The sequence below is a fragment of the Anser brachyrhynchus genome (genome assembly GCF_964034855.1).
Source record: "Anser brachyrhynchus genome assembly, chromosome: 5".
Taxonomy (NCBI): Eukaryota; Metazoa; Chordata; class Aves; order Anseriformes; family Anatidae; genus Anser; species Anser brachyrhynchus.
This window is the reverse complement of record NC_137699.1, coordinates 45,027,028-45,053,602: the sequence shown is the minus strand read 5'-3', so window position 1 is coordinate 45,053,602 and position 26,575 is coordinate 45,027,028. Positions and strand designations below refer to the sequence as shown.

Here is a 26,575-nt window from a genome sequence, read left to right as displayed (position 1 = left end):
CAAAGTATGAAGTTTCAATGGCATTGAAACAGGTAAGATACTGTCGCTTGCCACAAACTCGTTCCCCCAGGCAGATCATCAGTTTCTTGCTGTTCCATGACGTTGCTTCCTCCTAGATGTGGTCTTTTCTGATCCAACCAACACAACTTTCATGTCTGTTTGCTCTCTTTTTCCAGCTTCTGGCCATCCTCACTGCTTCTTCTGTCACCTAGAGCTTGGCTCTGACCGGGAAGTGCCTTCCAGTTTTATCCGCTACGTAGATGTGGAATTCGACATGCCCACCACTTCTGCGTCCAAAGCCACGGTTCGGTCCATCTCTGTTGAGGATAAGACTGATGTGAGAAAGTGGGTCAACTATTCAGCACACTACAGTTACAAGGTAAAAATGAGTATTTGACAATCACCATGGTTACTTTGCGTACATTGTCTTGAAAAGTGTGGGCAGACAAATGAAATACCATGGGCAGATGAGGTGGGAATTTGGTACTGTCAGGCTCTGTGCAGTTGCTACCCACGTGCAGCCTACTGATTCATGGCAGATAAGCAGTGGGTTATCCCTCCGTTAAGGCGGACTAAACTTACTTACAGTTGCTTTGTGAAAGAGCATGCAGACAGACATTCAGTTCCTGGGGAGCAGCTGATAAGCCAGGAGTGTGAACATGGAGTTTTGCTGCTCTTTGTAGTAGCTGCAGTGGGAGTGCTAAAGTGGGAGTACTACAGCAGACAAAAGGATCACATTATTTGTGTGCTTAAATATTGCTTTTTCCTGCCTGCCCTAAGGAGATGAGCAGATGGGAAAATGCACGATGTATATACATGCCAAGAATCTCAGTATGCCAAATCTGCATGGTAGCTGATCACTCAGCACAGAAATTGGCATTCTACATGCTTTTTTTAAGAGTAATGATGAGAGATACTGAAAAAAATCTCAGGGCAAATATTTCTGATGTTAAATGCAATTGCATTTTTAGTAGTCACTTAAATTCCCTGGAGATGACATTTGATCTTCCTAAGTAAGTATCCCTTCTAAGAATTAAATATTGTATTATCCCTGAATTTTTGGAGGTATTGAAATTTAGAACACATAAGTAAATGTGCATTTTGTAAATGAATTTCTTTGCTTTTATCAAACACTTTGCATTGATCTTCTCAGGGTTTAAAACTGAGGCTGGTCTTCTGCTGTCACTTTGAAAGCCACCTAATCTTCTGCAGATTTGGTTCTGGGTTTGGATTCAAAGTACAGCTGGGGATGGTGATGAATATAAAATCACGTGAGACCAATTCTCTTCATGATATTGTCTCTTCTGGACAATGATGTCATGACACTATTGAATCATAAAACTGTCTGGATTTGACTTAAAACCCTTAGAGTAAATCAAATCCAGCTTTTCCTCCTCAGCCTATTTCTCTTTACAGGCCTCTCAGTTTACCAAGTGTTTCTTCACCTGAGCAGTAACCACTAAGGAAGATTTTTCAGTCTTTTGTTTTTCTTTCTCATTACCAGTGTTCTCCCTCTTTTTCCTCTGACAGGTAGAAATAGAGCAGAAAAAAAGCCTGAATGAGGATCTGAAGGGAGAAGATACTGCAAATCTCAATGAATGTGCCACACAGTGAAGGAAGATCAGTTTTCAAGTCCCAAGAGGGGTGGTCAAATTAACATACTCGGAAGAAAGGACTTGCAGGTTTTTTGTATTTTTCTTTTAAAGGTATGGAATATTGCTTTTAAAATAATGCTCTGAAGAGTATTGTTTTTCTTCTTGATGATCCATACTTTGAGAAGAAGCTCACCAGTGCTTTGTTTGGAGTGGACCCATGGGCTTTTGCTAGAACTATTTAAGTATATATCACCAATACTGTTGGTGTATTGACAGAATGAGTTATTTTTCTTGTATGCTGCTTGGCTCAGTCATCAGCAGATTCACTTCCTTCCGAACAGCCAGAAAAAAAAAAAAAAAACAAACAGGGAGCATCAAGTGAAAAATGATACAAAATCTCATTTCTGAAGTGGTCAACAGAATGAAAACCCTGAGCATCATTCTGGAGAATCAACAAACTGCATTTTACACATGGTAAATGTCAAGTGGACGAACTACAGACAGTACAGCTAATCGTGTAGCTGTTCTTCTATTCACCCTTTCCTGCCTTGTTCTCTGAACTACATTGTTGTTGTGCACATTTTTGTGGGGTCTGGACAAGCTACAAGAAAGTTTCTGCAATTTCTTAAAATTTTCAAGTGTTAGTCTGGGCTGTTCTGTTATCTTGACTGAACATGGTTACAGCTGCTAGTAACAGGGAATGTGTGTTATAGTAGAGATGATACAGAAGGGACTTTGCTAAAATTAGATCATTCCTGCCTAGAAAGATTTAAGGGAAACACATTGTTGTTTTTTTTTTGGTTTTGTTTTGTTTTCTTCTGTTTAGTTTTATGTTTTCTTGAAAGGGTAGTGTGGATGGTTATTGAAAATGTCAGAGTGCTATTACTTTAACAATGTTGTTTGCCTTCCCAGTACTCCTTGGAAGTCTGCCCTTGCTTGCAGCACAATATTGCTTTCATGTTCTATCTTTAACTGACAATATAAGTAATTTTTGTGCAGCTATCTTTATAAAATCCCCATTAACTGAGACCAAAAATATATTTTTTTTTAATTGAGATGTTTAGATCTCCAACTACCTGAAACTAGCAGCAAGTTTTAAGCCTTCTTTCTAAACAAAAATGCAGAAGGAAAAAATCACTTATTCATATATATTTTTTCAGATAAAATTTTCAGATAAAAGAGTGTTTGAAACACCTATTTTTTGTAGTTGTTTCCATGGCTTGCATAATATTTTGTCTCAAGGTATTTTAAATGTGAAGAAAAAAAAACATAATTTATTAAAACATTTATCTTTTGAAAGATTACTACTGACTTTAAAGTCATAAATTTGGAAAGCCTTGGCAAAGTAATTTAAAATCATAATGAATTAAAAAGCATTTTTAATAAATTTATAGGTTTATTTTATTTTACCTTTCATACGAAAGAAAATTAATATTCACCCCTGGTTTACTACTTTCACTGTGATTCCTGTAAAAATCACTGCAGTGCTAAAGTCCCAAATAAAACGTGAGATTAACTATATGAGTCTATAACTGGTAGTGGGAGAATTTAAAACATATTATAGGGAATTTCTAAATGTGTTTTTGTATGCACCTGAAGTTCGGGCTTAGATCAACCTACTGATAAATATTTACACAGCCATGTTGCTGCACAACCTCTGGCAAAGGTACACTGCTGTAAATACATAAAGTCTCAGTCCTTCTAGGGCTTCTTCATAAGCATGTAATCTTACTGAAGCCCAGAGAGCTCCTCTGAGCACACCATCTACTACTAAGTATTTGCAACGTCTTTCTATAAATTGAAAAATGGTATTAACTTTTATGAAGCATTTTGAGATCCATGGATGAAAATTATTGATAAAGTGCTACGAATTATTTATTAAATAATAATGTATATAGGTTGCGAAATATCTGACAGCACAGAGGTGAATTCATGACTGATTCTCAGCTCTGCAACCACTATCTGTGATGAGTTTCATGTCAACTCCTCTCTACAAAATTCACTACATTTCAAAGGCATTCGAAGAACTTTTGGGTGTATTTCCTGTTTTTTCACTGCTGCTCGTAGTGTACAGTTTCTGAAAAGGACTGGCAAGAAACCCAGCAAGGCAAAACTGAATGTGTTCTGAGATGTTGCTGAGGAAGTGTGAGATGTTTTGTGAACGAACCAGTTACGAGATTTCCAACTCTGATCTGCAGAGTATGAGAACTTTTGCCTTTTTTCCCTCAGACCCTGAAAACACAAATAATTAATAGCAAATAAGCAAAATTATGTTGTACTCCTTAATGAACGGGGGAAAAAAAAATCAGAGGAATATCTTTTTCCATCTCTGTTGAATTCCAAACTATTCAATCTCTATCATGCTCCAACCATAGACTATTTCATGACCCAACAATTGAAGGATTACCATACTGGAGTTTTGTGGATTTGCTTCATTTCTCTTCTTCATCACTGATTCTTTCTTTTGTCAGTTCAAGGTTAATGAATGAAGGTAAGAGTATGGGCCTGACTCTAATCTCTCTTACATAGTGAGTTGTATGACAGAGGCATCTCTTCCAAGCCTAATGGGGTTACGCAGACAAAACTGGAGGATTGTATAGTAAAAAGCTATATTAATTCCTTTTGATCTCTGAAACATATCTTTGTGATGTTCCTGCCACTGAATTTTCAAGAGCATGAATTTTTGAGGTATGAATACCTCAGTCAGAGTTTCAAAAGATCTTACTTCCTATCAAAGCACTAGTGTAAGTAGTTGGATTTTTTCAAAAGAGCACTAACAACCAAAATCTTCAGAAAATCTAATATTGATACTACCAAGTGTCACCACTCAAAGCTTTTTTCCATCCAGCCCAATTATGAGCGTTGAGCATTTGAACACTAAGCTCCTAAGTGCCCTTGTTGAGGCTTCCACTGTTCTTGCTTGATTAAACAGTGCCAATTCTTTGGTGTTAGATACTGCCACTGTACGAACTTCATGTATGTGAACTGTATGCTCTTCATGCACAGGGGTAAAGCAGTAATTTGGACAGACTGCTGTTGGAGGTGAGAGGAAAGGAACTGAGAGTTTTGTCAGTTTTAGAGTAGCAGAACTGGTTTAGATGGTTTAGATACAAGATAGGCCTGTAGTGGGGGTGATTTATTTTTATTTATTTTTTAATCTTGGGGAAGAATCTCTTTAAATAGTTTCAGTTTAACACTCCTTTTGATAAAGATATAATCGCCGTCTTTGGTTTATTTGAAAGCTTTGTAGTACTCAAACACTCCATGCAGGAAATGTGCCTTCAAGGTAAGCATACATTTACTCCCTGAAGCTTATTCCCACTTTGAACCTTCCTTCTATATCTCATTACAATTTTGATTCACTTTGTACTGTGGTAAGACTTGAGGTATTGCAGGGAATTTTGCCTAGAAAAATAAACTGAAATGGTCTTTGATCACAAGGGGTAAAGATGAACATCATCTCCAGGCAGCTGAGCTTATTTTAGTGAACTCTTCTTACATTTATTAACTATGGATACTCTGCTAGCAAAGGAAAATGGGTGAATTTGAGATATTACAAGTTACAGAAATAATTGTAACTGACTGATGATATTTTTATCCTTTAAAGTATTTTATTTAGATTCAAATTTAGTCATCCTATGAAGGAGACAGATTTTAGGTTCTTCGTTGTAGCAGTATCATAAGAAACATCACAGAAATAGTTTACCTTTTCTGGTGGGTTGCTGGCTGACATACTGGCATGACATCCAAGACCTGTTGGTCTACCTGTCCAAACGACTTAGTAGCTGCTAAAACTCCCTCTTGGTCATTCGACTCCCAGGACTGAGAACAATTTCATGCATAAGAGCTTGAAAGCAATAAGAAAAGGTGTACAAAGTTCAGCCTGGAGGTAATTATTCTGTCTGTTGCTTGCATGAAATTCTCAGTAATTTCCTCAGCTCTTGAATGTGCACAAAATAATCAAGGCCCTGATAGGTGACCTCTGTTCCAGAGGTTGAAAAATTCCTGTCTGTGACTCTTAGCAGCCCTTTCTGTAGCTGTACTCATCTCCAGAACTGGTCTGTGCAGAACACAGATCACTTACAGAAGAAGTACTTACCCTCTTCTGCCAAGAAGTTAAACCTACTTCATGCGTTGTCTCAGATACAACAGTTACATATAATACAATTCTGAGATCACAGAATTTTCTGTGATAACAGGTGTTGTTGTGCCTAGCCTTCTTGCTTTGTTCAGCCATCTACCCATCTATCCATCCACCCATCCGTCCTACCCTGCCTCTCTCCCTCTACTTGCAATTCATTCTTTGCACTATTGACATTGATCGGTTTGATTATTTTGTAACATGTTCCTACCTTTTTTTTTTTTTTGTAAAATAAGAAAGTCTATACACTGGCTGACTTTGTAGAATTGGTTTGTTTGTTTGTTTGTTTTTTCTTTTTATTTTATGAGTTGAAATGGGATGTAATGTTTTGTTTGAACTATGGGAAAACTTAAATAAATGTTAAGGTGAAACAGCATATCCACGTTTTCAATCTGAAATCAAAGTTGTATGTAGTATGTGCTGTATAGCCTGATAACTCCTCTTAAACTCAGAGGAGGAAGTGTTTTGAATGGTATAAGGAAGGACATAAATTACAAGTAACAGGATTGTTTACAGAAAAGATATTATTTCATCTGATCACCCAGACTGAAAGATAGACTGCAAACAAAATGAAGCAGGCCTAGAGCATGAACCTTGTAACACAGACCATGCAATATAGCAGAGAATCCAACACTTTGAATGTAGCTGTCAAAGTAATTGAGAATTGGAGCCTCTGCTCAGTGCTCATCTTGAATTTCTGCTCTCTCACTGCTAAAGCCATGAGTGGGAGAGCAATGTCTTCTTGTGATCAGAATATCTTTTTGCAAAGCAATAATAAGGATAAGGTCTAAACACCTCTGGTATGACCCTTTGTGTTCTTTCAAATTTGAATAAGCCATATATCATTTCATACATTTTTCCACTTCTCTCAACTTCACTTTCTCAAAAGCACTCCCTGAATCGGACTGAAGAGCTGGGCAGTCTCATTGACCAAAGAAAATCAGACACCCGTCATAAGGGCTGCTCAGATTATCGCTCTGAGCCCAATATGTTCTCCATAATGTATGCCTCAGTACAACTCATGGTTAGTAAGCCAATCATTTTACAATATAAGAATTGGAGGCACACAAAGAAAGATTCCTCATGCTCATTATTCAAGAGTAAATCAACCAGAAGAAAATCAGCCAGAAGAAAGAAGAAAGTTAAATAGGAAAGTTCAGGAACTGTTAGTAATAGCAGTTTGTTTACTATTATTCAGATATTCAGTGACATTTGGAAATGATAGTATCAAATTGGGAGGGTAGGATTAGATTAACTGTCGTAGCTTCATAATATAAAAAATGGATAAAAAGGGGGAGAGTTATAAAAAAAAAAAAAAAAAAAGACAAAGTTTGAAACCATGCAGCTCAAAGTTCCTTGGCAGTAATTCAGTCCTTCAAGACAAGCCAAAATATGGCCCTAAAAGAGATGGAGACCTCAGAGTACCAGCGCGAAGTGTACCTAAACAAAAGACATCACTGGCGTGTGATAGGGCAATTTGGAGGGAAAAAGCACCAGAGCTTTCTTTCAGTGCTCTTAGTTGCCATGACTGCCCTTAGCATCTAACTCAAATACGTTGTCAATTTATGAGTAGGACAAAACCTGCTGAAGGTTAGCTGAGGTAAAGCAAAAGATAAAGAAGCAGCCCATTGTTTCTCATCCAGAAGCCTGCTGCAGCTTGGGTACAGTTCTGTGTCACAGCAGATGTGCCTGAAACACAAAGCTTACAAGTCTCCGAAAAAAACACACCTGTCCTTTTGGTCACAGAATTAGAAGCCTAAAGGCAACTACCCCTCCCCCCCCCCAAAAAAAAAAATATATATATATATTTTTTAAAGGTAGATGGAATCATATGGAATCATATTCAAACACCGAATATGAATGATGTATTTTTGAATCCTGACTGATGGAGAGGGCTGACTGTAGCAGAGCCTGCAGCCGTGCTGGGGTGCAGGGGTTGGGGCAGGCTGGTCCTTCCCTGGTCCAGGAGCCTGCTGCTGGCTCTCAGCTGCTACTGCCCCAGGTGCTGCCGATAAACCAGGAGCAACCAAAGTAGCCTAAGGAGTTTCTGAAGACAGAGGACGAATACAGTGTGAATACAGCTGAAAGTAATTTCCAAAGGGGAGAGCCACTTTTGTAGAGGTTTCCCGTATGCAGAACAGAAAAGCAAAGATCTACTTCTTTGTGTGGAAGCTGAGAAACTTGTTAGGGCACAGTCCGTTCAGCAGTTGTATTAGTACAGAGAGTACTTAGATGAAAAGGGGATAAACTGGGAAAACTGCGTGTCAGCTCCCAGATGCAGGCAAAACTGTTGGGGAGTTCTGTCTTCTGGTCAAGAGAAACAAAAGCAAAATTGCAGCCAGTTTTCAACCAAGAGATGAATAGAGGCAGCTTCCTCTGTCTCCACCTCCAGCTGAATCAAAATCTTGTTTGAACTGCATCAGTACGCAGGATTATTTTATTTTCTCCCCAGGCTGTTCTCTCCACCCTTTGCACAGGAGGAAGAAATGTCCCTGGCAGGCAGGAGGTGACGGTGTGAGAGTAGCAACCAGGGGGGCGCGGGTGGCAAAATAGGGTATACTGAAGTTACAACCTCAACAGACAGACATGTGCAGCGATACCTCACAAAGTCCAGTGATGAGTCAGGAACTACCAAAAAAATGTGACTTGAGGATTCGCAGTTTGCAAACACCGATACCGGGAACAAAGGAAAAAAACAGTCACAATGAAAAAGAAAAAAGAAAGAAAGACTGGGAGGGAGGCTTGTGAATAAATATAATTGGGTTTGGAACTGAACCACAATGTCAAAATCAGTTGTCAAATAGCACCGTGACAGAGAACCAGAAATACACGGGGTGCTGAAACCGTGAGCGAGCTGTGGCCCGTCAGGCCGTGGGGTTGTGGTGCGTGGCCTGCCTACAGCCGTGGCCTGCAGGTCTGCAGGGTGAGGGGGCCGGTGGCCCAGCCCGCTGCCCGGGCGCTGAGGGACTGTTGCTCTCTGGTGGTCACTGCTGCCTGCTTCACCGACTACTGACCCACTGAGGAGGAAGCCTCAGAGAAGAGCAACTCTCACCGGTTTTCCGACTGTGAGCCTGGTGCAGAGTTTGGCCCTTTGTGAGACACTGCAAATCAGCCAGGCCCAGGTTTTCAAAACAGGGTATAAGTACCTCAGTCTGCTTTGTGCTTAGCTGAGAAAAGGCCAACAGACAGATTTTTCAGTGGTGCTGACGGCTCTTTTCACCAAAGCAGTCCTTGCCTTTCGGCCCAGGCATGCGCAGAGTCAGGCCAGGCATTAAAAGCACAGACCGCAGCAGCCATCGCCAGCAGCCTTAGCAGTATGTACTTTAAAAGCTGGGGCCTGCGAGTGTTCTGGAAAACAGGGATAGTGAGAATCAATCCTATCAAAAGACTGAGCTTAAATTTATGCTCGTAAGGCACTTTAAATATCTCCAACTAAAAAAAAAAAAAAATCCTGTGAAAGGATAACTATTATCTACTGTCTATTTAACACCAAAATTATGTGTATGTTGTATAGGCACACATAGGCAGAGGTGCCTTGTGTGGTGGAAGGGCCAGCAGTGCGATGTTTTTATTTTCCGGGCGCTCTTCAGAAAGACAGACACCCTTCCCTGATGCATACCAGTGGGACTAGGTCCGAGCCTGGGCAGCCAAGCTCAGTAATCCCATCAGCAAACCCCCAGCAGCTGCTGCCTCAGCCTGAAAGTACCAGGATTCCCAGGAGCTCTCAAAAATTTGTAGGAAAGATTTCTATGTGCAGCTACAGCTCAGCTCCTGTGCATGCCTCAAACTGCCTCTGCCTTGACACAGCTAAATAGCGAAAGCCAACCTGCATTTTCAAGCCAAGCGTTCTCCCGCATTCTCCCTCCTGAGGGGTCTCATCTGCTGTTGTATCGACAATGTATATCATGCATTATAAACTTGCTCAGTGGTTAGGGCACTATGCTGGAGATAAGCAAAGGGCTTTGGGCTCCCCTTTTCTCCTTGTCTGAGGCTACCTGGCGGGACAGGACGGGCAGCTCTCCTCCTGCCAGAGGTGGAGACAGTTCAAGACAGAACAAGAGTGAGGGAAGACTTTGAGCGCTCGGAGTGCTGGCTGGGTTTGTCAAGCCTCGACTGCAATTTCTACAGCTGTTGAGTAAATTATGGAAATAGTCCTTGGAGCAGGAACTAGAATCCAGACCTGCCCTCTGCCTCCAGACATATCTTTCTCTGCTGAGCTCGCTGAACCTGGAAGTCCTTCTGCATGTTCAAAGTACTTGGGGTAAGTAATGGCACCGTTTGAGGACAGTACCTTAACTGTTCACTGAGGTGCAAAGGAAATACAAGTGTTTAAATACATCCTTCTGCTGTAGTTTCTAAGAAGTAATTTGTTATAAAAAGTCTCCTACCTGAAGTAAAATGGTCTTTCTGTATTAGAGCCTGGCAATAATACAACCATATGCCTTTGAAATAAATGCCTTATAGCATGGGGGCTATTTTCTTTCACAGCACCCACACAAAAATCGGTTTCAGCTTGTCATAAAGTAATTTCTTAGCTATTTTTTAGGTTTCATCAAAAGATGTACTAGTCACCAATTTTCAATTTACATTGATAATTTGACAAATTGGGCATTATGAAGATACTTTTATAGAAGTCACAGCCAACAGTCATTGCTCTCAAAGAGAGTGCTATTGAAAAATTTTAGCACGAAGACGGAAATTTTGAAAACGTTTCTCTGACTTTTGTTTGTTTGTTTGTTTTCTGCTGGAGTTAGTATATTAGCATAGGAGTTCTCCTGCCTCCCTCTTGTGGCTACGTTTTTACTCTCAACTTGGAAAAGGAACAATCTCAGTACAGCCACAGAGTTCATGATAGTTACCCTCCTGATACAAGCCTTCTCCTTAATTTTGCTAGAAAAGACCCCTTATGTTGGGAATATCCCAAACAAAATTTTTCTGCCTCAGGGAGAGATTCTTTTTCACTTTCATGTGGGTACAACTGAACATGTTTGATAAAATCAGTGGTAATTCATGCTGGTTACATTTTGTAATTGATTCTGGATGTTCAGATTCAAGTTAGCCAAATGTACGAGCTCCACCTAGGAGTTAAGACGGTATATTTGAGGTGATGTAATGTTTTCACACTGTGCTGGAAAGTCTAGACAATAACTTTGGAGTCAACTGCTTTGACGCAATGACCCTCCAAAAACTCATGGCCTATACATTTTAGGATATCTCTTTGTCCTTCCCGATCACCTTCCATTTAAGAATTGCATAGTCCTTTCCAAACATTAAGAAATTAAGCCCACAAGAACTGACTGAAATAAAAGACCGTACCTCTCAGATGATAAGAAAGCTATGATAGCATTAAATTGCTACCTTGGAATGAGAGAGCCCCAACTGAACACAAATCTAATGCCCCTCCATTGTTTCCTTAATCCACAAGAACATCTTCTCCCTTCAAGGTCCTTAGCAGACTTACACCACGTGTGGTGTTATTTACCTTGAATGTCTCTGCTCTGTGCCCTTGTATTCTTCATTCCTTAACAATTCACACTGATACCAATACAGCACATTGCCTACTGCAACACTCATGAGAATTGTTTCTTGAAAGCCATAGCTGGAAACTGGGCAAGAGGGACCTGGAAACTTGTTGCAGAGAATGGAAAGAGATTGAGCTGCACCATTTAAAGACCACTGCTGCGTTTCTTGCTTTGTTAGGCCTAAAAGAAAGTGAGTCTGCAGTTCTGCACCACTGTTTCTTGGTCGCATCCTCCAGCTTCATCTCCAGTTTCACCAGTGAAAGGGACTTGCTTTGACCACTCACACGTTTATGTAACTACCCGGGTGATATGGATAGAGATATTAATTATCACGTTGGCTTTGAACGTACTCTCATCTGCTTCACGTTAAATGATACCCATCAGCACCTCCTTGGCTGTCAGCCAGTAAAAACATTCATGGGAGCTGAGCCCAGCCCCATGCAGACTGCCAGGGGCTGGCTGCAGCAACAGCTACAACTTCTTGGGAAAAATCATTCCTGGTGCCTACAGACCAGGAATCTCGTACAGCCGCTGTGGGCCCTTTGCTCTGTAACCATTAATACTGCATCTGCATCTGGACAGTTCGCTTGGAAGAACAAATTCAGTCAGACTCGGGCACAATTGCATCTCCGCTGGATCAGCCGGAGCACACCACACCATGTGTGGGATGGCAAGCACCATGTCACCTGGCTCCCCAGGCTGCAGTGTATGCGGGTGTTCACTCGCCTGCCTGGCAAGAAGATGGGTGTGTTGTGTCGGGGCCATTTTGGGGGGCCAGCCTCTTGGTGCTGAGATGAGCCAGCCCCCATGGAAACCCCAGGCAAAGCTTGAAGCAGCTGCAAGGCCACTACTGCATCCTTCCCATGTGTCTACAAGGTGTTATTTCCCAGATACCACATTATTTCCCAGATATCACACCATCTGTGCCTCATCCCTTCTGGAACGTCTTAGTGAGCCATACTGAGATGCAGCATGGATCACAGCATGGTTTCAGTCCTTCCAGCACAAATACAGCTGCCTGAAAACTACACTGGAAGCATTGTTTTCTGCTCACTGTGTGCTCTGCCCATACCATAAAACAGCAAGCAAAATTGCAGGTATAGTGGGTGCAATGGAATGCCTCACTACAAATGTTAGAGAAATGTTAGAAAATAGAGACATAGACATGCTGGCTGCTAATTTGCCTAGAGTCTGTCTCTGGGAAAAATGAGACGGCCGATGACAGTAGGTCAAATCGCAAATATAGGAAGATTTGTAGTGGAGGATAATGCTTAAGATGGAAAAACAATCTTTCATCTAAAGCAGCAAGGCAGGGAGTAGGAACAAGCAGCTAAGGGAAAATATGAGCTCAGATTTGTAAGGGAAGCTTCACATTTTTTTACATGTTTGCAGCTGTCAAAATCTTCATATGCCCAAGACTCACAGGTCACACACCATTTACCATGGAGACTCAAGTGGAAAGGAACTCTGGGAGTGGGTCACAGGTTGGAAGTGGCAATAAATAGGCCTAGGGCCCTCTAGCTCCATTACAAGATGAGTTGGGCTGGCTCCTTCCTGCTGTTTTCCTTTCTCTCAAAGCCAGGGTCCCTGACTGCCCATCAGTCCTCATACTAGAACAGCTTTACCATTTAGATAATTAGCCCCAGCATGGGAACTGCACATTAATTGCTCGTAAGCCACAGGATGGCCACAACTGACTTCATGCTCACTGTTCCTCGCTAGGAAGCCTGAACACAGCCAAAACCGAGCTGAACTTGTTTCCTACAAATTTCCATCTTGTCCTGTGAAAAACAAACCTACAACTCATCTAGGAAAAAAAAAAAAAAAGGCAAAAATTTGTCTTGCCTGTCTGATGCCCCTGGTGCTGGGTCCCGGAGGGGATGTACGATCACCTCTGAATGGGCTGTAAAGTGTAGGGCACACCCATGTTTTTCCATGAAAGCTGTAGCCTGCTTGCCCTTAAAGCAGCTCTGAGTGATCCTCAGCAATCAGAAGCTTTGTGTGGTTTGCAAGGCCACTCACCTGGGCACGGAGGAACAGATATATTACCTAGGAGGCAGTGAGCATCCAAAGTAGAGCAAACTTGCCTTGCATAAATGCATTTTTAGTTTATGGACACGTGAACACATGAACATGGGACAAACGAGTGGGTAGAAGACACCACAGCACATCACCGCGTAGCAGTGGCTGCCCATGTGCAGCCTCTCACCTGCAGCAGTGTGACAAGCCCGGGCTGCACACACGCGCTGCCAAATGAACCACGGCGTTATCACCGACGCAGAGCAGCACCCTGCCGTAGTTACACGCGGCGTGTTTGTATTCTGGCATACTCTGCGGTGATTACTTGGTCATAAGTCACCACGTGGAGTCCGAGGTATGTAAGGCTCGCGAAATGACTCTATAGATCACTCAGTGCAAATTTTTTGCTATGAATCTTTCACTCTCCAACGCCTGCATAAATCAGGAATAACTTTGCTGAAGTGAATTCAATTTTGCTGTGGACCTTTGCACACAAGAGCTGGAATATACGGCAGTAATCAGTGAAAACATTTATCAGCATGCTGGGTAACGCTTGGCTTTAGAGTCAGTAACGCAGGATGCTGCGTGCAGGGAGAATCCAATCGGTGTTTGAAGTGCAGGGTTTTTGTTACCTGAGTTCTTTGTTTCCGGGCTTCGTGGCTCAGAGCCAGCAATATTTTGGCTGTTGTCAGAACCTCATCACAGCTGAGTAGCTGTGATTCACAACAGTTGCAGACTGAGTGATTAATTTTACTGCTTAAAAAGTACTTAATCAAGGTAGTACAGACAGAATGTGTAACTTGAAGGCACTCCTTTAGCTTGTGCCTCTGCAGACATGCTGTAACCTTCAGAATTTTAGGGGCTTTTTTAGCTATTTAAGAGTCAGTGCTCAGCATTCAAATTATGATTCATTCATTCTGTAGAAACCTAAACAGTAGGCGAACATATATACACGTGCAAAAACAAAGAGGTGGTCTCTGCCCTAGGACCAGCAGTCTTCCTATTACAAACATTACAACTTGCCTACAGCAAGTGGGGTGGGCATTTCAGCACAGGACAATTCTTCTTCAATGAAAGGAGTCCTGAAGGCTTTTCTACATGACAAAGCATTTGGCAACAATGTTGTTTTGTAGCATTTCCTCTCCTGGTCACTTATGTCTACTCCTGTCAGCTCTTGCAGTTGCACTAACGTGTCTTTTGTAGGGTTACCCTATGAACCAGATCAGGAAACCTATCCAGGTTAAAAATTAGCCGCAGGAAAAAAAAAAGTACAGCAAGGAACTGGCACAGCTGCAAAAGCAGAGCACAGTCACACAGGGATGAAATAAGCAGAGTGGCATGGGAAGGAGGTATGAATGCCCCAAATCCACATTCTCACTGAGTGTTTTGGCGTCATAGGAGTGTTTGGGGTCAGTGTCTCAATTATGTTTTGCCTTTACTAACTTAGTGCAGTTTTGTCAACCAGAGATATGAAGGAAACTATCTCCGATTACAACTCTATGCCATCAGAAATCTCTACTAAAGTGTAAATAAATACACTATGGGCAACAGCCTAGAAAAGAGCTTGTTGCCTCCTCCAGCTGTAACTGATTGTGCCACTAGAAACAGCTGCTATAAAGGCCGTGGGGCAGGTGTGTGACTTTCGAGTGGGGTAGGCTGAGGGAGGTTAAAGAAAATCAATGCTCAAAGTAAAGGTGGTAAGAGCAGTCCTAGAAAACAAGTAGTTCTGCAAAATCTGATGTGGAGTTTGTACTAAAACAGAGAGGATGTTGTGATTCTGCTACAGGGGAAATTGTAATGTTGAAAAGAGAGGGTTAGTGGCAACTTTAGCAGAAAGTCTTTGCGTTGGCCTCTGACTTTGATGGTATTGTTTCCTAGTCTTTAAAGACCTACAAAGGCCTAAAGAGATCCACAGGTACGTGGGGACAGAAGGAGTTAGAGCAACAAAGTCACTACAGTAGTTGGTCCTCTGTTAACATGGGCTTCAGTGAGGGTGCAACTGATGTGTCTTGCTTGGAGGAAGATGGCTTTCTAATGTTGGTAGGCAGCTGTGTGGCATTGGCTGTATAACTAAGTGCACGGTTCTGGCGTCCTGTTTAGACATGCCTTAATGAGCAAGGTGTATACAAGTTGCTTCCAAACAACTATACCTATTTGAATGGTAAACAGTCTCAAACTGTATTAAGGCAAAATTCTGTGTGCTTCCTACTTTGCTTGAGTAAGCACTTGGTGAACAGGGCAAGCCTGACACTCTAACAGCTTAATCCTGACAGAAAAGCTTAATGTGTAGCAAGCTCCTGGCCAGGCCTTGCCTGAAATAGCACTTGGAGTTGTGAACTCCCTGCCCTTGGAGAGGTCACTGGAGAAAAACCCTGCTACTCTAGAATGACAAGGTTTGGCTCGCTGTGGTAAAGGCAGCTGCTTTGTGCTTGTGTTGGAGTCTGAAAACTGGCGTTGGTGTGCTTTGGTGAAGTGTGGTGCCAGGCTTCACGTTTCAGAAACGAGAGCAAATCTATCAAGAAAATTAGAGCTGTCTTAGAATAAGACTGACAGGACCTACTGCGTTCCATTTCTGCCTTGCTTTTGGGGGGTGTAAATCTAGTGCTGAAGGTAAAAGGGGAGTAAGCTTAATGTCTCGTTTCCAGCTTTTAGATTGTGTGGAACAGGCTGTTAGAAGGAAAATGTCACTCAAAAGATTTTACATAGCGTTTGATTAAAGAATACTATACCTGAACACTGAATGAAACTACTATTGCATAAGCTCCGTTATTTGTCAGCATCTCTTCCAACTCCAGAGGGCTGGCTGTATCCAGAAAAGCTTTTGTGTGATGTATCCACCATTAATTTCTGCCTGTGCCCAAAATTTTGAGTTGTGGCTTAAAACACTTAGTATTTTTTCAGGTCTGAAGGAACACTTCAATAAAAACTCGCGTTATAAATAAATTTACACTCTGGTACAGTGAGTGCTCTTTGTTTCCGTGTATGATCTGAAATGTTCTTACAGAGAAATGAGGGTGCTCTGATGCTGATTGGGTCTGGGTTTCTCCAGGTGTGTGAGATTAAATGTATTCATTGCATACTCTTGGGAGACAGAACAGTAGCTTCAGATTTTTTTAATATTTTCAGATGAACAAAAAAAAAAGCTCTTCATGTAGTTTTTCTTTTTTTAAAGATAAATTTATTCTATTTTGACTTGGCATCAAGATATTGTGCTTCTCAGTTTCAGCTGAATTGCGAGCTGGTGGTTTTCAGTGGAAATCACAGGTACTTAGCACCTTCCAGTTTCTAGACTCAAGTGTGTCCCACACCCACTTCCCAAATTAGCAAATACTTATATATCAGTTCTCCTTTTGCAAAACATCATGAGCAATACATATTAAGAACAATATACTAGGACTTGCGAAGGACTTTAGAATGGAATTGCAATCAACCCAAAACTCATAATAGACCCTGCTACCCAGCTTCCTTCTCACAAGTGTTTTTTTAAAAAACAAACAAAAAAAAACCCAAACAAACAAAAACTCTTCTAAACGATGTCGCTCTCTGATAGGCCACAAAGGAGATGAACTAAGAACATTGACATTTGTACTAATTTAGCAAGGTAATGTTTGAGTAGTACATCAATTTCTTCCTCTGATGAGAAGCGAGAGACTCATCTTGTACCAACAGGACAGAATCATCCAGGGCACTGAAAGTAGACTGTGTACACCTGCATGTATGGTGTTGGCTATAAAATATAACTTGTATGTCTTTGTCACAAATGTTTTGGTAGAGAGAGAGTTGCTTTTGCCTAGGATTGAGCATGAACTTTATTTCCTCCTCCAGCACACCAAGGATCAGCTTTTGATTTTGGAAACGCGTTTTTCCCCCTACAGTACTCCCTCTTTGGAACTATTTGCTTGCAGTGAAGGATGGAGTGTACCTAAATATCACCAGCTTGGCTTTGGGTAGAAACTGCTACAATATGTATCACTGTGCAGTTCAAGTCTAGACAGTACAAAGCTAAAATGTCAACAGTAAAACTGGCATTATTGCCATACCTGGTGAAGCCACCGGCAGTTGGCAGTGGTAGAAATCTTAAGCTTGTGCGTTATCCCGTCTTTTTCCTTAATATGATCCGTTACTGACTGGCAAACAAAGGATAAATACTGTTAGCTGTAGTAGTAATGCTGTGTGTAATTCATGCCTACTGAGACTATCCAGACCATTAACGCTCCTACTGCAGTGTGTATATATACCGTATATATACCCAAGTATGTTATTCCAGCCTAACAAAATGCTGAAGCCGAATCCATTAACATCAATACAGCAGGGCAGCCGAGGTGCTGGGGAAGTGCAGGGTGAGCAGGCTTCAGAAACCAGCTAACTTGCTCGCTCTCTGTCAGCTGCAACTGAATTAGATGGACCATTGACTTGACTCAATAGGGCATTTCTCGTGGGGGCTTGATTTGTTTCAAGCAACATCCTTTAGAGGAGCTTGGGGGTTACCGGTGCCGCAGAGTAACTTGATACTGATGTCTGAGAAACTGTGAGGGGCTATGCCCTGCAGGCCCGATGTTCCTGGGGGACAGTCTGCTGAACTGCAGAAAGGAGTGCGATACCCCACTGAGCTGTTACTGCTCATGTCCGCATGCTGATTTTTGAATTACACAGCAAATCACTCTGGAAATCAGTGGGGTTTCTGGCCTATCCAGGGAAGGGAACTGAATCTATGCAGTGCTTCATCTTGAAAAGAGGAAGGGTGTGAATGGCAGTCTGATTCATTCCTGGTGGTGTGCCAGTTGCTTCAGCAGCTAAAACTATCTGTGAACTCTGCCTGTGAGTGCCCTTGCCAATTTCTTTGAGTTTTATGTGACTGTTTGTGCAATTATTTAAAGTGTAGAAAATGGAAGGCCATGAGTGTTGGACAATTTACAGGCCCAATTTGTAAACACTCTGTGAGAGATTGCTACCTTCTTATTGCTACATCAGGAGTGAAGTAATACTAACACCTCATTCCCCTTGCTCATTCAATATAGCTGAAGTCAGATCATGAATTATGGCTGCTGAGATGGCAGCCCCTCACCAGTCCTGTTGGTTGGGGTATGAGAGTGGAAATCTCCAGCAAAAATGTGGAATTGACAGCTGAGGATAGTAAAACTTTGTGGACTCTTTCCCATGTAACTTTTCTGCCAGAGCTCCAGCAGTATGCACCATAAACTGAATTTATCAGGTGGTCTGTTGTAATTAGTCAAGTCCCTATACAAAGTCAGCCCTTCAGAAGGGAGAGGAGGTATTTGTTACCACAGAACTGGAGGATGTTGAAGGAGTGGAGGGGCACAAATCCCCTCCTGTCAAAGGGTACGAGACAGGAGTTTCTGAACTTGCTACTTGGGCTAGTTGATAGGCAGGGCTTCAGGTTGAAGGTAACGTGACAGGGTTGGCCTGTAGTGCAGTATTTGTGCTGAAGCGATGTAATGAACTGAGTCAGAATTTAGTGCTGCTTTCCATTTATGCTTGAGCAGGGCTTTTACGTGCGACTTAGTGGTGGAGGTCTAAGCTGGATTCAGAAGTGCAAACTCTGATGGAGCAATGCTCATGGTTGAGGAGATTTTTGCTGTATTACATGGATCTCACGTGTTGCCATGGAGAGAGGGGACAGGGAATGGAAAAGGAAGGCGGTAAGGAGGGGAAAATGGAAGTCAAGCCAACTGGCAGGGCTCAGGCAACTCCCTGCACGGCTGGGAGGTGCTGTGGCCGTGGGCTCTTAAGGAACAGCGAAAACAAGCGAATTTGGACGTGAGTGAGGGCCGGTGGGGCACTGCAGGACGGGGCCGATCCCTATGGCTGGTGCCCCTCAACCCCCAGGGGCCGCCGGGCCCCTCAGGGCGACCCGTGACGTCACGGCCGCGGGCCCCTGAGGGCGGCAGCGCCGCCATTTCCGCCTCGGTAAAACCCGGGCGCGCGCGCGCGGCCACTTCCGCCTCAGCGCGGCGGCGGCGGCAGCAGCGGGGCGGGCGGGCGGCCCACGTGACGCGGCGGCGCTCTCGCGCGCAGCTCTCGCGGTGCCGGGCCGGCCCCCCCCACCCCCCGCCCGCGGCCCCCTCTCGCCCTGTCGGCTCGCGCAGCGGCGGGGCTCTCGCTATATAAAGGGGCGCGGCGGGCAGAGCGGGCGGCTGGCGGCGGCGGCTGCAGCCCCCGGGGCCGGCGAACGAGGCCGGGCCAGGCCCGCGGGGCTCTCTGCAGGCGGGGGGTAGAGGCCGGGGGGGGGGCACGGCAGCCGGGCGGGTTTATTGTTTTAGGGGCGACTTCCCCCCCCTACCCCCCCGCACCGCGGTTGGGGGCGTCCCGGGGGGCTCGGGACATGGCGAGCTCGACTAACACAAACCCCGTGGTAAGGACCGGGCCGGGGGGCGAGGGGGGCCCCTACCCCCGCGCTGCCTGCCCTCGGGCCGCCCCGGCCCCCTCCCCTGCCCCCGGCCCGGCGGCGGGAAGGGGGCGGCGGGGAGGGGAGGAGGAGGAGGAGGGGTGGCGGCACCGGGCAGCCCCCCGGGGCAGCCAACTTGTGGCGCCCGGCGCCGGGCAGGCGGAGAGCGGAGCCCGGGGGCGGCGGGAGCGGGGCCGGGGGGAGCCGGGGGGGAGCCGAGGGGGGCGCGGGGCGGCGGCGGCGGCGAGGTCGGGGTCCGGCGGGGAGGGGAAGGAAGGGAAGGGAAGGGCCGGGGGCGCCGCCGCCGCCGCCGGAGGGAGCCGCCCGGGGAAGGGGCGAGCGGCGGGGGAGCGCTGCTGCCGCCGCTGGGAGCCCCCGGCCGGTGTCGGTGCGGCGGCGGCCCCGGCCCGCGCCCCGCTGGAGCCATTTTATGTTGCTTTATCCGAAGGAGACGATGGTTGAAAAGCACTTCTCCCAGCCCCGCGGGTCGGGGCGGCTCGGCCGGGCGCGAGCCCGGAACTTTTTCTGCAGCGAGCGAGGCAGTATTTATTTTACAAAGACAAACTCTTCCCCTCCTCCCCTCCCCTCTCCTCTCCCCCCCGTGTCCCTTCTCGTGCTTTCTGCACCTTCGTGGGTGGCTTGCTGCTGTGCTTGCGCTCACACAGGTTCGCAATAAGCAGTCACACCAACCTGCGCGGCCACCGAGCCCCCCCAGCGCCGCTCTCCTCTCCCCCGCTGTCCGCCCCCCGGCCACGACCCCCGCCCCGAAACGCTGGCGGAGACAAACCCGGCGTCCCGGCTGCAGGCTCGGCCCCCTTGTTTGTGGCTCTGAGATCCATCATGGCTTCCCCCTGCCTTTCTGCCTGCCTGCTCCTTGTGTTCCTCCTCCCTGTGGCTGCCCTGTTTATATAGAGCTATTGCCGCTCTCTAATATAGACTCTGCTAGGATGGGAAGGTGCTTTCCAGCCCCACGTCACCGCCTCTCCATTTAAACACCACATCAGCCTTTAAATAGGGAGAGAGCCGCCGAGCGCGGGCTGGGAGGTGCATGCATCCGCGGCGGCGGCTGCCAGCCGGGCTTTTTGTCCCTCCGAGCCCGCCCGGCCCCGGCTCTCCCCGCACCGGCACCGGGGCCGCTGCCTCGCCTCGCGCAGCAGCCGGGCTCCGCGCTGCGCTCCCCGCGCCTCCAGCCTCTCCCGCCTTCCAAAAGCATTCACCTTTCTCTCCCCCCTTTCTTTCATTCTTCCCTATTTTTTTTTTTCTTTTTTTTATGGTCACTAGCATCCAGCTAGCGCAGAGTCGCGTGTTGCCCGCACGGTCTTCCACCGAGCTTTTCGGCTGGATGGGGAAAGTAGAATTGAAATGGTTCTTCCGCGGTGTGTCACGGAGAGATGTGGTACTTACTGCGTGGCGCTTTGCCAACATCTGCCTACAGCTGTCGCACCAGAAGTACCATTAATATTAAAGTTTTGTCTGGGGGCCCTGGGCCGCAGATACTGCCTAATGAGTTTTACGTGCTTCTGGTAACTAAAGATGATGGATGCACGCGGATTTTGCTATAGTCTGAGAAGATTTTATTGCAGTCTGAAAAGGGCGAAGGTTTTGGAATTTTCATAAATACTTTGGAATTTTCACTAATATTTGAGTTAATGGCAATATTTCATATCCTACAAAACATTATATGAAAGCACTTGCAAAGCATCAAGGATTTCCTTTCCAAATCCAAAATTTTATAGGCTGCCTGTGAAGTAAGGTCGTGCAATTGCAAAAAGGAGTGGCGTTGCTTTGTAGCGTTCTGTCAGGTCTTGTATCAGGAAAATTTCGGACAGCAGTCAGCCATTACGCGCAGGTCAGTGCTGACAGGATGCGTTTCGACTGCGTGTGATCTGAACCTGCTAGTTGTCCTGTTCGAAGACCGCTGCCTTTACTTTCCTGTTGAATGAAAAGGGTCTGTCTCCGTGTAGTAAATCCAAGGTTTCACTTCTCTTTTTCTACCAAGCCATTACCGAATAGGATAATACATGTACTGAATAATCTTTAGAGCACTTGTAAATAACTTTATTTCAGACATTTTCTAAGGCTTATCAGTGCTGCACCTCTGCTTCTGTAGAGCTCTTTTGGAAGGTGTCTGTGTGTGAACATGGTGTTCAGAATTAGAGAAGAAAAAATTGAAATGAGCCTGACTCCAGTAGGCGTGCTTTAGGCTAAATTTCAACAAAGTAGTAAAACCTCGCAATCTGTGGTAAAAATCAGGCCTTGCTCTGTAGCAATGGTAACGGTGCTTACCTCCGGGTTATCAAAGAGGAGCGGGAACGTTTGGAAGCACTGCAGCCAGACGATGGCTTTAGCAAGCCAGATTTGGAGCCTGGTGTGCACTAGTATCACATCAGCATCCTATCAAATCTGGATTGCTAGACAGCTGTTCTTCGTAGTAAAGGGCCGATATAAAATGTTAACAGTTGTATGCAGTGTAAAGTTTTGTAGCTGGCAAACGTAATTACTTGTAAAAGTCTGCGACAATGTTTAAAAGAAAAAGCACGTTTTATTAATGACTTACAGTGTAGATTTTATATGTTGATTCTTCTTACGCTCTTCTTTTGATGTAAGTGTGGCTGAAATTAGTTACCTCTGCAGCACGCTGTTCCGGCTGTGGTGTAGCTGGCCTCTAGCTGCGTCTCCACCCCAGGAGAAAGGGGCTGGCAGCATTGCAGGGGGATCTGCAGAAGTAACTGGGAATAAACTGCAGTCACACGCACAAAGCGTGCAGCGCCTATTTCTTTGTGATGTGCTGGCTCTTGGAAACCCAAGCTGCCGAGTCCCGAGTGGTGTGATAACAATGACAAAGAGATACAGGTTTTGTGCCCTCGGAACTGGTGGAATGTAGGAAGTGTAGGCCCCCAAAGGCATGTGGCATTTCTTAAAATAGCCAGCTGCTTGCTCTTCGGATTTGGAGAGTGTGCATGCGCGGGTAGCAGTCTCACCATGCTCAGAGTTTTCTTTACAAGATGTACAGAGAAAGTGAAATATAATCATTTCCCTATGTTCCCAGAGGGGAAAGTACTAGATTTTAAATCTTTTCTGTGTGTTTGCGGTTATATCTAATAAATCAGGAATTTTAATTGTTGTCTTTCATGTATGGTAAGTGTTTGGGATAGTGTTTATTGAAGAGTGATTTGAGTATGTTTGCGCTTAAAAGGGCTCGAAGTTTACAGTAATGCTCTCTTTATGAGGGAGGCACTTTAATATAAACCAGATGAAAGCACGATTATTTTAATAGCGATCTTTTAAGTTTCTATTATGTTCTCGTTGCTTTCTTTGACTGAACGTGAAAATTTATTGCAGAGCTTAGCTCACCTGCTGTCCCATCTTTGTAGGCTCGCTCAGTAATTGTGTTCCTCTGTTTGGTTTTTGAGTGCGTGAGTATTGCATGAAAAAGATTGTCGTTCAGCTGCAGAGTTTTAGGCGGTTTATATAAGCAACTTGAGCATCCTGTAAATAATACTTGAAGCCAACAGTTAGTGTATATCTAAAACAATACAGCGTGCTTCCTTTTGAAGGTCAGGGCTTAAGACTGTTTTGTGATTTTTACTTGCTGGATTTACTTCTGTTGAAGTAGCAAAAGAGCATTTTGTGGTATTTTTCAAAATTCCCCAATGGATGGCTTTTGAAAAAGGCACTGCTGCTCCATTTATAGGAGTTGCATCTCTCGACTGCATGTTCAGTACGAGCATATACAGAAAATGTTTTCAGCCAGCCAAGCCAAGATTTGTCTGAGTATGGTGGAAATGTGTATGTAAAATTGGGAAATGTAGGGGGTCAGACACTATCTCATCATAAAGCATGGATACTTTTTTCTCTGCTCCTCTCCTTTTTCTGCGCTCTTTTCCTTTTTCTGCTAATCATATAACAGTGGCTGTATTGCATATTGTGGTACTGGCTGATCAGACCAGTGCCCCAAAATTCTGGCCCATCATCAGGTCCAGTGTGCTGTACAGCTCATGCAAAGCAAGGCATGCATCTGCACACGGCTTGTGGGTTTGTTAACCACCTTGTTCCTGAGCCCCTTTTGTTCAGGCTCACTGCACGCCTGTGGTGCCCTTGGGGTCTCGGCTGCTCACCTGGGCTGCTGGAGGTACCCCAGGGGGACACCACGTCGATGGCAGAGCCAACACCTGTGTTCCTAGCCAGCCTTTCTGCTCTCGTGCTAAACTGGTGCTGAGCTCAAGAAGGCAGTATCCGGGTCTTCACATTTGCTTTTCCCCCTAATTATGCAGGAAGAAAAAAAAAGAAAATGTTCCCAAGCAGACTGTTGAGCTGTAAGGTCAGTTTGCTGTACCTGAATATTAGTATTTTTTCCTAGGGCTTTATATTCCAAGAAAGCCTTGTAAGCACACCTTCCAGGAATGCCTGACAGGAGGATGTAACTGCTGGTGGAAGTCAGTAGGGCCTGTTCGTGTAAAATCTGTTTTATTAGTTAAGTGGACCCAATAGATGATTGAAGGAGAAAATGCAGCCTCCAGGAATTTGGGTCGTGATTTCAGGCGTAGAGGAAGTTCCATTGACTGAAGTGAAGCAACTCACGTGCCTACAGATCAGCGTGTTTATTTGCAGAGTGTGGTTTTGTCTTTAGGAAACAGATGCTTTTAATACAGTGAGGAACAATATGCAGAATAGGTCAAGTGGCATTTCTGTTCTAATTGAATTGTGTAAGCTTTATGCAATTTGTTTAATTATAGAAATAATAGGGCTTAATGTTATTAAGTACAATGTCTTTTTGCATCTGCTGTGCATTAAATCTAAGTGGAGAAATAATCTTATTAATGATGCTTGGTATTTCTAAGTTCCTCACTGCACAGAACTAAAATGCTAGTGCACAAGAGTAGTCAGCTTTTGAAAGTCTGTTTCAAACGTCTCTATAAGCACAAATAATGCTGTACTTGCAACTTAGAGATGTAGGCGTGCAGTACTGTACTGTTTTGAGAGAAAAAAAATGCAAATCTGCTGTTTTTTTTTCTTCTGGAGAAACTGAGTTTTGGACATAGGTGCTGTAAATGTAGTTTTCAGGTAAGGCAAACATCCCCTGTTACTTGGGGCCAGAAAGTTTTTGCAGAGACAGGTGTTGTTTTGAAGCTGCAAAGGGGCAACCTGATGAAATGTGAAATGAAAAAAAACTAGGGTGCTGATAGCATGCCATTCCCCAAAATGTTGGGGGTGGATTTTCTGACCAGAGTGGTAGTGGTATTGTTTTGTTTTTTTTTTTTTAAACATTTAAAGGCAAAGGTACTCGATTTGTTCTGTGCTTATTGGCTACTCAGCTTTGTTCAGGGCTGGTAAATCATGTGCTGTTCCCTCCTCCTTTATTCCATAACGGAGGTGTAACCGTTCTGTTTCATAACGTGTGCAGTGTAATCTTGAGCATATCTGTAACGGATTCAGCACTTCTGGGACGCATTAAGCAACTGTGCGTGCATTAAAGATGTGTTTTAAGTGCATGCAGTAAATCTGTGTAGTTCCAGCGGTGCCGATCTATCTTGCTGTGTGCGCTCAGTGCAGATTTCCTACACTTTCCAGGGACAGCCGTCCTGGAGGGTGAAACCCACCGTACAAGTGCAGGATGATTGTTTTACTTGTGTGCAGCGTATCTGATGTGTGGCATCATTTGGGATTTTTGGCAGGAAATCAGGGAGTGAGGTGGAGGAAGATGTCAGCTAACAGAAATTTGCAGTTGCTGTCAGGTTAGTTTAGGAACAGCCTGTACTCAGCCAAGGAACAGCCTTGAGCAGTTCACAGGCTGATTAACTCTAATTCAGACCTCCAAGTTCTACCATGCAGTTAGATAGCAGGGATTAAATATCCCACCAAAGTGCCATTGAGGTTTACACATGTAGAGAGGTCCAAGCAGTGGTACCTGCTTAAAAGGTACAGCAAGTGTATTGTACAATTAGCCTATGGTCTTACGAATTAAATGTTATGCATTAATTGGTAAGGTTAAGTATTCTCTTTTTAAAAATGTACCCGTGTTTTAAACTTCACAGAGTGGCTGAGGTTGGCAGGGACCTCTGGCAGTCACCTAGTCCAACCCCCTGCTCGAGCAGCTTGCCCACGACTGCATCCAGGCAGCTTTTGGGCGTCCCTGAGGATGCGGAGTTCACAGCCTCTCTGGGCAACATAAAGTGAATTAAGTTTGCTTTGCCAATGACAATTTAGGCATGAAATCAGTGTAATAGAAAATGAGTATGTGTAGTTTTGCCCCCTGAAAAGTGTGTAGTGTAAAAACATAAGTACTGAGTGAAAAGAAAAGTCTGTCTAGTCTAATATTCTGTCTTCAGTAGTTTCCGTAAATAGATGTGTTAAGGAAGAACGGGACATTCATATATGAACGCTTCCAGTTTTCTGAGGCTTCAACATTTTTCAGCTCAGCAACATCCTGAGCCATAATCGATTTCTGTTCAGCTAGCAAGCACTGATGAGTTCCTTCTCTGTGCATTTACCTAATATTCTTTTGAACTCCTGGCTTTCTTTAACCTAAATATTTTGCACGCATGCAAATATATATATATATATATATTTTTTTTTACACATTTAGCATGTACACTGGCAAACAGGCAACAAATTTTGCTAAATGGAAAACAATCTTGTTTTCCTTGTTTTGAGCTAAACTCCTCATGGCTTGAAGACTCTTGTGACACAAGATAGTGAACGGTCCCTTCCCTTTTCACCTTGTTTGAGCTGTTTTTGCTGATTTATACTTTCTTGCATATTTTAGTCACTCAAATGTGCAGCATATTCTGTAGTGCACTTTTAAGAGGGTTTATTTTTTTTGGAAAAAATCTTATTTTAATGTTAGACTACTAAATTTCTTTCAAAAATAATGCTGACTACTTGCTTTTTT

At 44.1% G+C, this 26,575-nt stretch overlaps 2 protein-coding genes and 1 long non-coding RNA gene across 6 annotated transcripts in view; 2 read left to right on the top strand and 1 right to left on the bottom strand.

The window, feature by feature from the left end:
• Positions 1–6,112, top strand: part of STON2 (stonin 2) — a 77,293-nt gene extending 71,181 nt beyond the window's left edge. For both annotated transcript variants that reach the window (XM_080593669.1, XM_080593670.1), the window contains 2 exons: positions 177–379; positions 1,531–6,112. In XM_080593669.1, the coding sequence (XP_080449795.1) occupies positions 177–379; positions 1,531–1,614 (287 nt within the window). In that variant the 3' untranslated portion in view covers positions 1,615–6,112. The remainder of the gene's footprint in view (positions 1–176; positions 380–1,530) is intronic.
• Positions 181–26,574, bottom strand: LOC308195741. Its single transcript, XR_013951794.1, has 3 exons — positions 20,471–26,574; positions 17,318–17,404; positions 181–317 (listed from the first exon to the last, which is right to left on the bottom strand). It is a non-coding gene; the product is annotated as an uncharacterized lncRNA (long non-coding RNA).
• GTF2A1 (general transcription factor IIA subunit 1) overlaps positions 13,255–26,575 on the top strand; it is a 35,017-nt gene continuing 21,696 nt past the window's right edge. The window contains exon 1 of one of the 3 annotated variants that reach the window (XM_080593691.1): positions 13,255–13,632. Coding sequence is in view for 1 of the 3 variants with exons in the window: in XM_080593689.1 (XP_080449815.1) it covers positions 19,621–19,650 (30 nt within the window). In the remaining 2 variants the exon portion in view is untranslated. Of the gene's footprint in view, positions 13,633–14,943; positions 15,193–19,280; positions 19,651–26,575 lie in introns of those variants that run through there. The other 2 variants (XM_080593690.1, XM_080593689.1) reach the window with 2 other exon arrangements.